Source organism: Physeter macrocephalus, chromosome 17, assembly GCF_002837175.3.
Source record: "Physeter macrocephalus isolate SW-GA chromosome 17, ASM283717v5, whole genome shotgun sequence".
Classification (NCBI taxonomy): domain Eukaryota; kingdom Metazoa; phylum Chordata; class Mammalia; order Artiodactyla; family Physeteridae; genus Physeter; species Physeter macrocephalus.
Window position 1 is genome coordinate 38,571,307 of NC_041230.1, and position 15,981 is coordinate 38,587,287.

At 47.9% G+C, this 15,981-nt stretch overlaps 1 protein-coding gene across 1 annotated transcript in view; it reads left to right on the forward strand.

Annotated features, from left to right (window-relative positions):
* Window positions 1–15,981, forward strand: part of CDH1 (cadherin 1) — a 96,439-nt gene that overhangs the window by 43,379 nt on the left and 37,079 nt on the right. Inside the window, exon 3 of the mRNA XM_007110766.4 lies at window positions 8,119–8,342. Coding sequence (XP_007110828.2) covers window positions 8,119–8,342 — 224 coding nt within the window. The remainder of the gene's footprint in view (window positions 1–8,118; window positions 8,343–15,981) is intronic.

A 15,981-nucleotide genomic window follows, 5' to 3' on the forward strand; every position in this document is an offset into this window, starting at 1 on the left:
AGTGCTTTATTTCACAAGTGGGCAACCGAAACCTGGAGAGCCCTTTCCGGTGCACTGGGGCCTAGGACCCAGTCCCCCAGCCCAGGCCCGTCAGCCGCCCCGTCCTGTGAGGGGCCAGCAGGAGGGGGAGGGAGAAGGGCCCTCCCTGGCCTTGGGGAACCCACCAGAAAGGAAAAGTGGGCAGTATCTGTGGTGTGGAAGGGAGGCTTTTCTTTCTAATCAATAAGCAAACAGTTCCTGGAGTTGCCCAACCTGGCCACAGGAATGTTTGCTGGGTTGCAGCCGGTGGGAATGATCAATTATCACCTCTATTCAGGTGGGTGGGGTGTTTGTGTATTTATAATAAAACTCCTCCAATTAGCGTGTAAGCCAGAGGGCTTCTTGTTCTTTTTGATGAAGCCAAACCAGTTTCGCTCCCTGTGACGGGCGAAGAGGTCCCTGTCCACCTCTGCAGCAGGCAGGTGGTGGTATTCACCTGCTTCCCCTGCCTCCCTTTTTTAAGTGAATGGAGATGAGGCTCCTTGGCAGTTAGCGTCCATCCTGGAAAACCGAAGCCAAGCCTTTGGTCTCGGACTTGAGCAGAGAAGCCGCCCCTGCTTCTCCAGCGGAGCCACCAGAGCCCCACCGAGGCAGGAATATTGAGATTAAACAGAGTGAGGTTTTATCAGTGGGCTCATTTCTGAGCTGTCCAGGAGAGGCCTGGAGAGGCAAAGGATGTAAAACTGAACTCTTTTCTGGCCTTGATCTCAAGGAGGGGAAGGAGACTGGGGAGACCCTCTGGCCCTTCTAGACTGGAAGGACAGGAGCCAGCGCCACTCCCAGGCCTGAGTGGGACCCACGTGCTAGTGTTACCCTCATTCCACTTCACGCCTGGGTCTTCAGCACCAGAACGGGGCCCAGCACGAGAGGGTGTGCGGTGCTGAGCCGGCCACGGCACTGTGCCCCTTGCTGCCCCACGCTGCCGTGTGGCTCAGTCCCTTGCTCTGGCACGCAGCCAGAAGCTGGGACCATCTCTTCAAATGCCTCTTTTTGAGGCCTTCCCTAAATGCCCTTTATTAAATTGCCCCCTCCAGCCCTGCTGCTGCACAGAGCCTTGGAACCCCCTTACCTGCTTATTTTTCTCTGTGAACACTTCTCATTACTGACACTTAATAATTTTTTTTTTTTTTGGCCGTGCCACACGGCATGTGGGATCTTACTTCTCCAACTAGAGATTGAACCTGCACCCCTTGCACTGGAAGTGTGGGGTCTTAACCACCGGACCACCAGGGAAGTCCCTGACACTTAATAATTTATTTGTTAATTATCTCTTCCCCACTGGAATGTAAGCCTTACGAGGGCAGAACTGTGCTTTGTTCACTGCTGTATTTCCCAGGCCTTAGAATGGTGCTTGGCAATGAGTAAGGGCTCTGTAAATATTTGTTGAAGAAAGAATCCTTGAATCAATCCCTTGAAGGAAATGAGGATGTCTCCTTTTACAGAATGGGGAAAGTGATGCTCAAGGGAAGTCAAAGTAACTTGCCTACAGTGGCACCTAAGAGGCGAAGCTGGGATGTGACCTTAACTCAGTTTGACCCCGTTCACACAGATGTAAAACCGTAAAAGTATTTGCACTGGCTTTTAACCAACTGCGGAAGTGCCATTTATGACATTTTTCATGGGGGTGATTACGATCAACATCCATGGTGTTTGCCGTCTGAGAACTAAAACAGTGCTAGCCCAAGCAGAAACGCGATCTGGGAGCACACATGCGCTGCCGGAGTGACCCAGGCGGCATGAGTAACCTTAAGACAAAGGGGGAAGAATCCAGGATGACGGATCACCCCTTTATCCTGTGGGCTCCCCCTTGCAGGGGCCTGGGCTAATTTGTCCTTCATCTGCAACCTCACTGTTTTCTCTGCGCACTGATGCCCCCCTCTCCACCCCAGTGTTTTTTAATTTAGTTATCTTTATTTATTTATTATTTTTGGCTGCGTTGGGTCTTCGTTGCTGCGCGCGGGCTTTCTCTAGTTGAGGTGAGCGGGGGCTACTCTTCGTTGCAGCGCGGGGGCTGCTCTTCGTTTCAGTGCGTGGGCTTCTCATTGTGGTGGCTTCTTTTGTTGCGGAGCATGGGCTGTCGAGCACGGGGGCTTCAGTAGATGTGGCGTGTGGGCTCAGTAGTTGTGGCACGCGGGCTCTAGAGCACAGGCTCAGTAGTTGTGGCGCACGGGCTTAGTTGCTCTGTGGCATGTGGGATCTTCCCGGAACAGGGCTCGAACCCGTGTCCCCTGCATTGGCAGGCAGATTCTTAACCACCACTGCGCCACCAGGGAAGCCCCACCCTAGTCTGTTTTGATGGAAACAGAAGTGGAGGAGACTTTGGTCCTTGCGTCCCACCCAGGCAGCGCCCGTTGTTGACATCTGTTTTTAGGGTGTGAGTTAAATGAAGATGGAGCCCACTTATAATTTGTTCTGGGCAAGGACATGCTGGGAGGCTGGGAGAAAGAACTCAATAAGCTTCATGAAAGTAAACTTCTCATCCCTGGGATCCCATGGGAGCTGCCGGTCTACAAGGGCAGTTTGACGGGGTGCGGGTGCCCCAGCCGAGGACGCCCTGGGAGTACAATGCACAGGCTCTGTGGCCACACCTGCAAGTTGCGCTTGCACAATGTGGTGTTCTGAGCTGCTCAACTTCTCCAGAAAACCGTCTGGGAGTTAAGTTGGCTGATCAGGGGAACTCTGACTTATTTCAGCTTATGTAACGTGGTGGCCTAAGGGGGAACATTCTTGAATCTAAAGTTTAAAACTTCCTCCTTTGCTTGGCTGTCTGACTGTCCTTACATTCTTCTGAGGCCCTGGAACTGGATTTCCAAGGTGCCACATTCATTCAAAGAGGGAGGGAGGGAGGGAGGGAGGGAGTGTGTGTCAGGGGAAGATGGGGTCAGGGAAGCTTGGCTATTTTTATTCTGGTTACTCTCCACCTGTCCCATTCTGTTGTGTGAACTAACTTCCCTGTGGCCCTTCAGCTAGCAACTAGTCTCGCAAATGGTTTATCAAACCAAGAGACAGGCTGCCTGGTGGTTACATCCTGATGGGGCCTCAGACCACAGGCTCTGCCACTTCATAGCTGTGTGGCTTAGCCAAGTCTCTTCACTGAGGCTTCTGAGACTGCTTCCTCTTTTAGAAGCTAGGGCTGCTGGAGTCTACCACCCAGGGCCGCTGTGTCTAGTCAGGCTATTAGGTTGTGTTACTGTCCATAGTTCTCAGTAGCAAATGGACACACATAACTAGAGACTTATCGGGGCTAAGAATATAGTCTTCCTAGTGCAACTTGAATCTCTTCAACATCCCCCGAGTGTGGACAAACTGGAGGCCTCATAATCCTTTCTCTCCCATTTTTTAAACATAAAATTATTTTTCTGCTGAGCATGGGTGCCCATTAAGCTTGGAATGGTTAGTAAATTTGTGGACACCCACCAAAGGAAGACATTCTAGAATTGCCCAGTGGCATCAAAGCAAATGGAACCTAGAAAGAAACTTTCTAGGACGTGGTACCCGTGGAGAATTGTCGCTTTGTGGCTGGAGTTACAAACACTGCTGCTTACTGGTGAGAAGGGACTCCTGCCCAGCTAGAGGACACACGTCTGTCTCCTCAGGGTGCCTTTCATCCATCAACTTAGACTTCTTGTCCTTTATCTTGAGTATTTAAGTTAGAAACCAAAGCCCTTGATTTGGGGGTACACAATGGCAGTGTGGCCCCGGGACCTCCAGGAGCCTCAGAAGGCTCTCTGATCTTGCCCTTGAGGTTGTGTGTGTAATTTTCTCTTCCAACGCTGAGGTCCAACGGTCCTTGAGACAAAGGTAAATGCAGTGTTCTTCGGTGTTAGCTATGGGAAATGCCTTCTGAGGAGTGGGAGACAACCCATAAGGTACCCCTTTGTGTGTGGTGTGGGGAAAACACTACTTTCAAGTAGTTGCTTCTGAGAGACTGGGTTATCCCACCCGTTACCAGATAACTCAACTATGGTTAGCTGGCTTTGGTAGCAGGCCCCGTCCTTCTATCTCCCTGAAATATATGGAGGCTTAGGAGACTGTCTTGTTCCTACCCACTCACATTCCAGCTGGGTGGGGGTGGGAGAAGAAACGGGTATCCTTCAAGCAGGACTGTTTGTGGCACAATGGCAATTCCAAGCAAAGAATGTTGCTGAGCTCTCAGAGCCTGCCCCAGGACCAAAAAGCTTTTCGTGGACTTGGGGTAAATTTGTCTTTGAACTTCGGTCATCTCTTGCAGAGTGAAGAAGTAGTAGGTTAAAGCTACTACTTCTGCCAGAATTCGCAAGAAAATGGGGCACTTGTAGGATGAATAACAACATAGAAGAGTCACAGCGCGTTAAAGATACTTTTTAAGTCACTTACTTTTGTCGTTTTAAAAAGTAATTTACTGTAATTGTAACACACCATATAATATAAAAACATTTAAGGAAAGCACGTTTTAAAAAACTGCCTCCGATCGTACTTTTTTTCAATCTTCCCTCCACCTTCACTCAAATTACTGCTAACCTCCTGCTGTGTAGAGTTCCGACTGTTCTAGAATGTCTTTTTTCATTTTTGTTTCTCCATAATAAGTATTCCATCCCCATTTTGCACATGGGCACAGTGGTGAAGAGCACTCACTCTGCGTTCCGACAGCCCGGCCCCTCCTCCCACCAGCCTTTAATTCAGGGCAAAGAAAACGGGGATGGTGATGCCTATACCAAAGGGTGACTGCGGGCGGGGGATTCAGTCTGAAAACTGGATTGAAAGAGCATAGAGCAAGGGTCTGGCTTGTAGAGACGGGCACGAGGAAGAATGTTTAGGCACCTGAGCTCTCAGACTGCCTGGGTCCCACTTAACTAGCTGCCTCAGTCTCTCCATCTCTAAAAAGGGGATGCCGCCGGTAGCAACCTCGAAGTGTTCTTGGGATTACACGAGTTAATATTTGTAAAGTGCTTAGAAGAGAGCCTGACACGTAGTGTTGTCACTTGTTTAAATATTAAGAAAATAGTGAATAAAAGGTAGTTGAAGCTGTTAGTTGAAAGTGTAGTTTTTGATGGTGATAATAATGATACGGTGTTGAAAAGATCTTCCCATTTAGAGATGGCCATTGGATTCTTGGCTCTCGTCACTGGAGTTAGGTTTCTAAACCAAGTGACCAAATAACAAGTTTAGGAAAGGACAAGCTGACTTAAAGAATACTTCATCCTTTGCTAGTTTTATTTTTGTTTACCTTTTTATTGTAGAAATGTTCAAATATACCTAATTCCCATGTACTGATCCTCTGGTTTCTACACTTCGCCCTTCTTGTTTCCTCCTACATGCTGGCATTCGTGTTCACCGTACCCTGAGGTGCTGCCTAGCCCTTGCCAGGGTTGAAAGCAAGCTTCCCAGAGCCTTCCCGGAGCTGGAGATCCCCTTGGTCTTTCCTATAATTTCTAGTTTGTCAGCCCAGAGGCTCAGGTTGCACAGAAAGATAATGAGCACCTGGAAATTCAGGTTGAGCCTGCCTGTCGTGGGCATACTACTTCTGTCACTTCTTAAGGTGCAGAGCTTAACCACCATTCAGACGAGATGCCCCAGTGCGCGGGCCTCTCACTATCGCGGCCTCTCTTGTTGTGGAGCACAGGCTCCAGACGCGCAGGCTCAGTAGTTGTGGCTCACGGGCCTAGTTGCTCCGCGGCATGTGGGATCTTCCTGGGCCAGGGCTCGAAACCGTGTCCCCTGGGATAGCAGGCAGATTCTCAACCACTGCGCCACCAGGGAAGCCCTGGGGGAAGGTTTAAAATATACCCATGCTGGGGCTTTACCAGCCTTGGAGAACAGTTAGCCTGGGGCATGGGTAGTTTTAAAAAGCTCCCCAGGAGAGTCTCTGTGCAGGGCACATTACACTAGACCCTGGATGGAGATGAGGTTAGAGGTATTTTGGTCAAAGTGCTTTATTTCACAAGTGGGCAACCGAAACCTGGAGAGCCCTTTCCGGTGCACTGGGGCCTAGGACCCAGTCCCCCAGCCCAGGCCCGTCAGCCGCCCCGTCCTGTGAGGGGCCAGCAGGAGGGGGAGGGAGAAGGGCCCTCCCTGGCCTTGGGGAACCCACCAGAAAGGAAAAGTGGGCAGTATCTGTGGTGTGGAAGGGAGGCTTTTCTTTCTAATCAATAAGCAAACAGTTCCTGGAGTTGCCCAACCTGGCCACAGGAATGTTTGCTGGGTTGCAGCCGGTGGGAATGATCAATTATCACCTCTATTCAGGTGGGTGGGGTGTTTGTGTATTTATAATAAAACTCCTCCAATTAGCGTGTAAGCCAGAGGGCTTCTTGTTCTTTTTGATGAAGCCAAACCAGTTTCGCTCCCTGTGACGGGCGAAGAGGTCCCTGTCCACCTCTGCAGCAGGCAGGTGGTGGTATTCACCTGCTTCCCCTGCCTCCCTTTTTTAAGTGAATGGAGATGAGGCTCCTTGGCAGTTAGCGTCCATCCTGGAAAACCGAAGCCAAGCCTTTGGTCTCGGACTTGAGCAGAGAAGCCGCCCCTGCTTCTCCAGCGGAGCCACCAGAGCCCCACCGAGGCAGGAATATTGAGATTAAACAGAGTGAGGTTTTATCAGTGGGCTCATTTCTGAGCTGTCCAGGAGAGGCCTGGAGAGGCAAAGGATGTAAAACTGAACTCTTTTCTGGCCTTGATCTCAAGGAGGGGAAGGAGACTGGGGAGACCCTCTGGCCCTTCTAGACTGGAAGGACAGGAGCCAGCGCCACTCCCAGGCCTGAGTGGGACCCACGTGCTAGTGTTACCCTCATTCCACTTCACGCCTGGGTCTTCAGCACCAGAACGGGGCCCAGCACGAGAGGGTGTGCGGTGCTGAGCCGGCCACGGCACTGTGCCCCTTGCTGCCCCACGCTGCCGTGTGGCTCAGTCCCTTGCTCTGGCACGCAGCCAGAAGCTGGGACCATCTCTTCAAATGCCTCTTTTTGAGGCCTTCCCTAAATGCCCTTTATTAAATTGCCCCCTCCAGCCCTGCTGCTGCACAGAGCCTTGGAACCCCCTTACCTGCTTATTTTTCTCTGTGAACACTTCTCATTACTGACACTTAATAATTTTTTTTTTTTTTGGCCATGCCACACGGCATGTGGGATCTTACTTCTCCAACTAGAGATTGAACCTGCACCCCTTGCACTGGAAGTGTGGGGTCTTAACCACCGGACCACCAGGGAAGTCCCTGACACTTAATAATTTATTTGTTAATTATCTCTTCCCCACTGGAATGTAAGCCTTACGAGGGCAGAACTGTGCTTTGTTCACTGCTGTATTTCCCAGGCCTTAGAATGGTGCTTGGCAATGAGTAAGGGCTCTGTAAATATTTGTTGAAGAAAGAATCCTTGAATCAATCCCTTGAAGGAAATGAGGATGTCTCCTTTTACAGAATGGGGAAAGTGATGCTCAAGGGAAGTCAAAGTAACTTGCCTACAGTGGCACCTAAGAGGCGAAGCTGGGATGTGACCTTAACTCAGTTTGACCCCGTTCACACAGATGTAAAACCGTAAAAGTATTTGCACTGGCTTTTAACCAACTGCGGAAGTGCCATTTATGACATTTTTCATGGGGGTGATTACGATCAACATCCATGGTGTTTGCCGTCTGAGAACTAAAACAGTGCTAGCCCAAGCAGAAACGCGATCTGGGAGCACACATGCGCTGCCGGAGTGACCCAGGCGGCATGAGTAACCTTAAGACAAAGGGGGAAGAATCCAGGATGACGGATCACCCCTTTATCCTGTGGGCTCCCCCTTGCAGGGGCCTGGGCTAATTTGTCCTTCATCTGCAACCTCACTGTTTTCTCTGCGCACTGATGCCCCCCTCTCCACCCCAGTGTTTTTTAATTTAGTTATCTTTATTTATTTATTATTTTTGGCTGCGTTGGGTCTTCGTTGCTGCGCGCGGGCTTTCTCTAGTTGAGGTGAGCGGGGGCTACTCTTCGTTGCAGCGCGGGGGCTGCTCTTCGTTTCAGTGCGTGGGCTTCTCATTGTGGTGGCTTCTTTTGTTGCGGAGCATTCTAGAGAAGGAGTGCTCTTTAATCTCCTCAGTTTCCTAATCACTGTGATTTATGCCCTGCAGTGAGTTTTGAAGGATGCACCGGTCTACCAAGGACAGTCTATGTTTCTGATGACACCCGATTCAAAGTGGGCACAGATGGCGTGGTTGCAGTCAAACGGCCTTTACACCTTCATCATCCAGAGATGAGCTTTCTCGTCCATGCCTGGGACTTCACCCGCAGGAAGCTCTCCACCAAAGTGACCCTGAAGGCAGTAGTGCACCACCATCGCCACCACCATCATCATGTACGTTGGAGTGTTTCTTGGAAGTTCACTATGATTTTAGCATGCTGCTTAATCCAGGTTTCTCTGCCTCGGCACCATTCACATTTGGGGCTGGGTAATTTCTTGCTGTGGGTGTGTCCTGTGCACTATATGATGTTTAGCAGCATCCCTGGTCTTGACCGCTAGATGCTTGCAGCCCTCTGCCAGTTGTGACAACCAAAATTGTCTCCAGACACTGCCAGTGCCCCCTGGGGGTGGGCGGAAGGGGTGCTAAATAGCCTCTAGTTGAGAACCATTGGTCTAACTGAACTAGTTCTTGCTGTGGATTTTTTGTTGTTGTTGGGTGGATGGCAAGATACACTACCTTATTTCTGCAGGTAGTGTAGAATAGGGGGTAAGGGCATGGCTTCTGTCTGGGACTGGGTACCAGCCCTTCTATTTACTACCCGAGTAGACTTGGGGGAGTTATTTAATCTGTCTGTGCTTGAATTTCCTTATATGTAAAATGGGGATAATAATGACTACATGAATTATTACATGTGAGATGCTGGAACTATGGTAGGCGTATGATGAGTACTCAGTAATTGTTAACTGTTCTTCTCATTCCCTTCCCAGAGGAACAATGAACACGAGTTCAGTTCTCTGGTCATTTTGCTCTTCGTGTCTCTAGTGGAGAGGGCCTTGGCAAAGAAGGGGAAGAATCAGCAGGAAGCTTTTGCCTGATTGGACTATAATCTCCACAGGATCCTTTCCCATTGTATCTGCAGTGCCTGGCCCTTGGGCCTGGCACATACCAGGAGCCCAGTAAATATTGAGCGGACAGATGAGTGCATTGGCCACAAATGAAAGGATACATGTCTGCCCAGGTGCTTGGCAAGAATGTTTTGGGAAATTGTTAACCAAAGCCAAATGCCTTTGCCAGTTTCTAAACTGCTCCCGTGGCGATGCCTACTGAAACGTCTCTCTGGAGGGCCATTCTAGTTGTTTCCCACTATCGCTTTGGGAGCGTGGAACTACTGTAACTGCCGAGGCCTTTCAGGCTGGCTCTTGTCTTTCTCCCTGAAGACTGTTGAGGTTCTAGGAATTTAACAGTCCTGATAGATCTGATTTTTCTCCCTGGTGTAATTGGCCAGACCAGAAAAGTGGGGAACTAAATCAACATAGCTTCCTGACTTAAGTCTCCAATTAATTCCATCATTCATATAAGTCCAGCCTGGTAAGTTCTTGCTGGGCAGCTGTGTATGGAAACCTGTTATGATCCAAAGATGTAAACAAAGTTGGTTTTTCAACTTTTCCTCTTCACCTTTACCATCTGCCTTCATGATTATGTTCAAATACATATTATAGAAAAACACAAATTACAGTGGTTTATGTAAAATAGAGTATTTCTCTTTCAAGTTAAGGCAGTTCAGTGGTAAGTTGTGGCCAGTATGGAGACTCTTGTAGTCATCAGGAGGCTAGGTACTTTCTTTCCTTTCTGTTCTGTCATCCTCAGCATATGGTTTCCATCCTCAACGATACCTCATGATCCAAGATGGCTGCTGGATCTCCATTTATCATACCTTTCCTCTGGATGGTAGGAAGTTGGAAGGGAGGAAGCCCAAAAATGTATCACTTAGTTGTCCACCTTTTAAAGAAGGATTTGTGGAATTTTGAAGCAATGTTTCTGCTTACATCTCATTAGTTGGAACTTGGCTTCATGGTCACACCTAGCTACAAGTGTAGTATAGGAAATGTAGTTTTACTTAGGTACATTGTTGGACACAAAATTTATATATATATGGTGAGAGAGACAGAGAGAGGGAGAGAAAGAGAGATTTTTGTTTTTAAATAAGAAAGAATGGATATTGAGCGGTAGGTGGCAACTCTACCACAGCTGGTTTGAGGTTGACTTTCGTTTGCCCCTAGTTCAAGGCACCCTTGTGGTGCCAGGTGGCCCTACACTGGAAGGGATGATAATCTTACCTCTCTTTGGGCTCGAACCCGTGTCCCCTGCATTGGCAGGCAGATTCTTAACCACCACTGCGCCACCAGGGAAGCCCCACCCTAGTCTGTTTTGATGGAAACAGAAGTGGAGGAGACTTTGGTCCTTGCGTCCCACCCAGGCAGCGCCCGTTGTTGACATCTGTTTTTAGGGTGTGAGTTAAATGAAGATGGAGCCCACTTATAATTTGTTCTGGGCAAGGACATGCTGGGAGGCTGGGAGAAAGAACTCAATAAGCTTCATGAAAGTAAACTTCTCATCCCTGGGATCCCATGGGAGCTGCCGGTCTACAAGGGCAGTTTGACGGGGTGCGGGTGCCCCAGCCGAGGACGCCCTGGGAGTACAATGCACAGGCTCTGTGGCCACACCTGCAAGTTGCGCTTGCACAATGTGGTGTTCTGAGCTGCTCAACTTCTCCAGAAAACCGTCTGGGAGTTAAGTTGGCTGATCAGGGGAACTCTGACTTATTTCAGCTTATGTAACGTGGTGGCCTAAGGGGGAACATTCTTGAATCTAAAGTTTAAAACTTCCTCCTTTGCTTGGCTGTCTGACTGTCCTTACATTCTTCTGAGGCCCTGGAACTGGATTTCCAAGGTGCCACATTCATTCAAAGAGGGAGGGAGGGAGGGAGGGAGGGAGTGTGTGTCAGGGGAAGATGGGGTCAGGGAAGCTTGGCTATTTTTATTCTGGTTACTCTCCACCTGTCCCATTCTGTTGTGTGAACTAACTTCCCTGTGGCCATTCAGCTAGCAACTAGTCTCGCAAATGGTTTATCAAACCAAGAGACAGGCTGCCTGGTGGTTACATCCTGATGGGGCCTCAGACCACAGGCTCTGCCACTTCGTAGCTGTGTGGCTTAGCCAAGTCTCTTCACTGAGGCTTCTGAGACTGCTTCCTCTTTTAGAAGCTAGGGCTGCTGGAGTCTACCACCCAGGGCCGCTGTGTCTAGTCAGGCTATTAGGTTGTGTTACTGTCCATAGTTCTCAGTAGCAAATGGACACACATAACTAGAGACTTATCGGGGCTAAGAATATAGTCTTCCTAGTGCAACTTGAATCTCTTCAACATCCCCCGAGTGTGGACAAACTGGAGGCCTCATAATCCTTTCTCTCCCATTTTTTAAACATAAAATTATTTTTCTGCTGAGCATGGGTGCCCATTAAGCTTGGAATGGTTAGTAAATTTGTGGACACCCACCAAAGGAAGACATTCTAGAATTGCCCAGTGGCATCAAAGCAAATGGAACCTAGAAAGAAACTTTCTAGGACGTGGTACCCGTGGAGAATTGTCGCTTTGTGGCTGGAGTTACAAACACTGCTGCTTACTGGTGAGAAGGGACTCCTGCCCAGCTAGAGGACACACGTCTGTCTCCTCAGGGTGCCTTTCATCCATCAACTTAGACTTCTTGTCCTTTATCTTGAGTATTTAAGTTAGAAACCAAAGCCCTTGATTTGGGGGTACACAATGGCAGTGTGGCCCCGGGACCTCCAGGAGCCTCAGAAGGCTCTCTGATCTTGCCCTTGAGGTTGTGTGTGTAATTTTCTCTTCCAACGCTGAGGTCCAACGGTCCTTGAGACAAAGGTAAATGCAGTGTTCTTCGGTGTTAGCTATGGGAAATGCCTTCTGAGGAGTGGGAGACAACCCATAAGGTACCCCTTTGTGTGTGGTGTGGGGAAAACACTACTTTCAAGTAGTTGCTTCTGAGAGACTGGGTTATCCCACCCGTTACCAGATAACTCAACTATGGTTAGCTGGCTTTGGTAGCAGGCCCCGTCCTTCTATCTCCCTGAAATATATGGAGGCTTAGGAGACTGTCTTGTTCCTACCCACTCACATTCCAGCTGGGTGGGGGTGGGAGAAGAAACGGGTATCCTTCAAGCAGGACTGTTTGTGGCACAATGGCAATTCCAAGCAAAGAATGTTGCTGAGCTCTCAGAGCCTGCCCCAGGACCAAAAAGCTTTTCGTGGACTTGGGGTAAATTTGTCTTTGAACTTCGGTCATCTCTTGCAGAGTGAAGAAGTAGTAGGTTAAAGCTACTACTTCTGCCAGAATTCGCAAGAAAATGGGGCACTTGTAGGATGAATAACAACATAGAAGAGTCACAGCGCGTTAAAGATACTTTTTAAGTCACTTACTTTTGTCGTTTTAAAAAGTAATTTACTGTAATTGTAACACACCATATAATATAAAAACATTTAAGGAAAGCACGTTTTAAAAAACTGCCTCCGATCGTACTTTTTTTCAATCTTCCCTCCACCTTCACTCAAATTACTGCTAACCTCCTGCTGTGTAGAGTTCCGACTGTTCTAGAATGTCTTTTTTCATTTTTGTTTCTCCATAATAAGTATTCCATCCCCATTTTGCACATGGGCACAGTGGTGAAGAGCACTCACTCTGCGTTCCGACAGCCCGGCCCCTCCTCCCACCAGCCTTTAATTCAGGGCAAAGAAAACGGGGATGGTGATGCCTATACCAAAGGGTGACTGCGGGCGGGGGATTCAGTCTGAAAACTGGATTGAAAGAGCATAGAGCAAGGGTCTGGCTTGTAGAGACGGGCACGAGGAAGAATGTTTAGGCACCTGAGCTCTCAGACTGCCTGGGTCCCACTTAACTAGCTGCCTCAGTCTCTCCATCTCTAAAAAGGGGATGCCGCCGGTAGCAACCTCGAAGTGTTCTTGGGATTACACGAGTTAATATTTGTAAAGTGCTTAGAAGAGAGCCTGACACGTAGTGTTGTCACTTGTTTAAATATTAAGAAAATAGTGAATAAAAGGTAGTTGAAGCTGTTAGTTGAAAGTGTAGTTTTTGATGGTGATAATGATGATACGGTGTTGAAAAGATCTTCCCATTTAGAGATGGCCATTGGATTCTTGGCTCTCGTCACTGGAGTTAGGTTTCTAAACCAAGTGACCAAATAACAAGTTTAGGAAAGGACAAGCTGACTTAAAGAATACTTCATCCTTTGCTAGTTTTATTTTTGTTTACCTTTTTATTGTAGAAATGTTCAAATATACCTAATTCCCATGTACTGATCCTCTGGTTTCTACACTTCGCCCTTCTTGTTTCCTCCTACATGCTGGCATTCGTGTTCACCGTACCCTGAGGTGCTGCCTAGCCCTTGCCAGGGTTGAAAGCAAGCTTCCCAGAGCCTTCCCGGAGCTGGAGATCCCCTTGGTCTTTCCTATAATTTCTAGTTTGTCAGCCCAGAGGCTCAGGTTGCACAGAAAGATAATGAGCACCTGGAAATTCAGGTTGAGCCTGCCTGTCGTGGGCATACTACTTCTGTCACTTCTTAAGGTGCAGAGCTTAACCACCATTCAGACGAGATGCCCCAGAGCAGGTTAAGAGCCTTGCATTCAGTTATTTGCAAAACCATTTTCATTTTTTCAGGCCACCACCCTTGGCAAGTCCAATCATGCTTGTCCCAACTGCCCAGATTTGGGCTGGCTGGGAAAAGGAATTCAGTGTGAAAAATGAGGGCAGCTCTTGTTACCTGCTAATATGACAAGCCCCCAGTGCAGTCCGGTGCCCCCATTACTTCAGCTGGGGTGGGGTTGGGGGAAGGTTATTGGAAAAACATTTTGTTTTGCTAGTTTGAAAAGAAATTCCTATTTTAGATTTAAAGGGTAGTATCTGCCCGTCCTTTAAGTATTTTGTGTTTCTTCTTGCTTCTGTTGTCATTTTTTGGTTCATCTGTTCATTTAGCAAATGCTTGTCCTCTAGCTTGTCTACTCAAATGCACAGAAATCATCCTCATCCCCTTCCACTTGCTTTGTTCTTTCACTTTCAAAATGTGATCGCATTCACTGTCTTGGTTAGTCCTCACAAAACCCGGAAGAGGTGGGCTCACTCAGTGGTGGAATCCTTCAGGATACGGTAGAGAAAACTGAGGCCCAGAGAGGTTAAGCATTTTGCTCAAGGCCACTCAGTATGAACATGGCAGGGAATTCCCTGGTGGTCCAGTGGTTATGACTCCACGTTCTCACTGCTGAGGGCCCGGGTTCAATCCCTGGTCGGGGAAGTAAGATCCCACAAGCCTCAGTTGCTTCATCTTCAAATTGGGGATAATCATGGTACATATCCTCCTGCGCCCAAACATGGTCTTACTTTCTCTGGCAAGGGTGGGGCTGTTGGTTTCAGAAAAGTTTGCAAGGGTGGCCCCTAGTGGAAGAAATGAAAACTGCAGTCTAGACATCAACTGGCTTTAGGGCTTTCTGGCAGAGACCTGATCCTTACGCACGCAGAGGTGTCTAGCCGTGCAAAATTGGCACAAAAGTAGGAATTGTTATAAAAGATCTCTTGGACAAAATCGAACGCCCACTGGAGGAATGAGGGGGCGATTATTTAAAAGGGAGGAGAACAGGCCAACTTGAGAGTTTCCCAGAAAGAGCTGTTTTATCGACTGTTCCTTCTGCCTGAAAGGCCCTTGAGCCAGGTTTCTGCAAGGCTGGCTCCTTCAGGTCTCAACTAAGACGCCTCCAACTTCACAGAGGCCAGCCCTCACCATCCAGTATAAGTTACACCCTCCCCACACCTTCCTCTTCCCCTGTCACTCTTGTATCACCTTCTTTAATTCCTTTATATCTAGCATTTGTCACTACCTGAGATTTGGTTTTGTTACATGTCCATCTCTTCCACAACAGTGTAAGCTCAAGGGGAGCAGGTGCCTTGTCTATTTGTTCACAGAATTTTTTTCATCCTTAGAGCCCAGCACAGTTTCTGACAAATAGTTTGATGGAAGCCTGTTGAACGAATGAGTCTTTTGGGACTCTGATGTTTGTGCAGACACTTTTCACCACAGCTTCTCCAGCATTGGGTATTAATACTTTTTAAGTTTTAATACTTTAATAGCTATAAAACTTTAAATAGTTTTGTCTCTAAGCCACTGATCCTAAGTTCCCCCACCCAAGTAGTTCTCTTCTATCTTTTGCATTTGTCTTGCTGTGTTGTATGTTCAGGTAGAAGACTTTCCTATGAAATCTTCACTGTCTCCCCTAACTGACAGTGATGAGTTTCTCCACTGGGCCTCAGACTGCAAGCAGGCATTACCTCTCAATGCCTCGGAAAATAAGCATATAATCAGTACTTAATGAATATCACAATTATCTATGTCTTTTGTGGAAAATTGAATAAATGATTAACCAAAGCTATGTTTGTTTTAAAATTTTTATTTAATAGTGTCTATTATGTGCCAGGCACTGTTCTATGTATCTTTTTTTTTCTTTTTTTTTGGCCACGTCACGCGTGTGGAGTCCTAACCACTGGATTGCCAGGGAACTCCCATGTTCTGTGTATTTTAAAACAAGCCTAGTAGGTAGTTGCTATTGATGACTTCATTCTACAGATGGGTAGACTGAGGCACGGAGAGATTCAATGTCTTGCCCAAGGTCACAGAGCTAATAAGCAGAGCTGGGACTTGAGCCCCACCCCTGCCAGGGAAAATAAGACCATGTTTGGGGGCGGGAGGGTAAGCACCAAAATTACTCTCATTTTGAAGATGAAGAAACTGAGGTTCAGAGAAGTTTAAAATTTTGCCCAAGTCCTTACTCTTTTTTTTTTTTTTTTAAGAAGATGTTGGGGGTAGTAGTTTATTAATTAATTTATTTATTTTTGCTGTGCTGGGTCTTCATTTCTGTGCGAGGGCTTTCTCTAGTTGCGGCGAGCGGGGGCCGCTC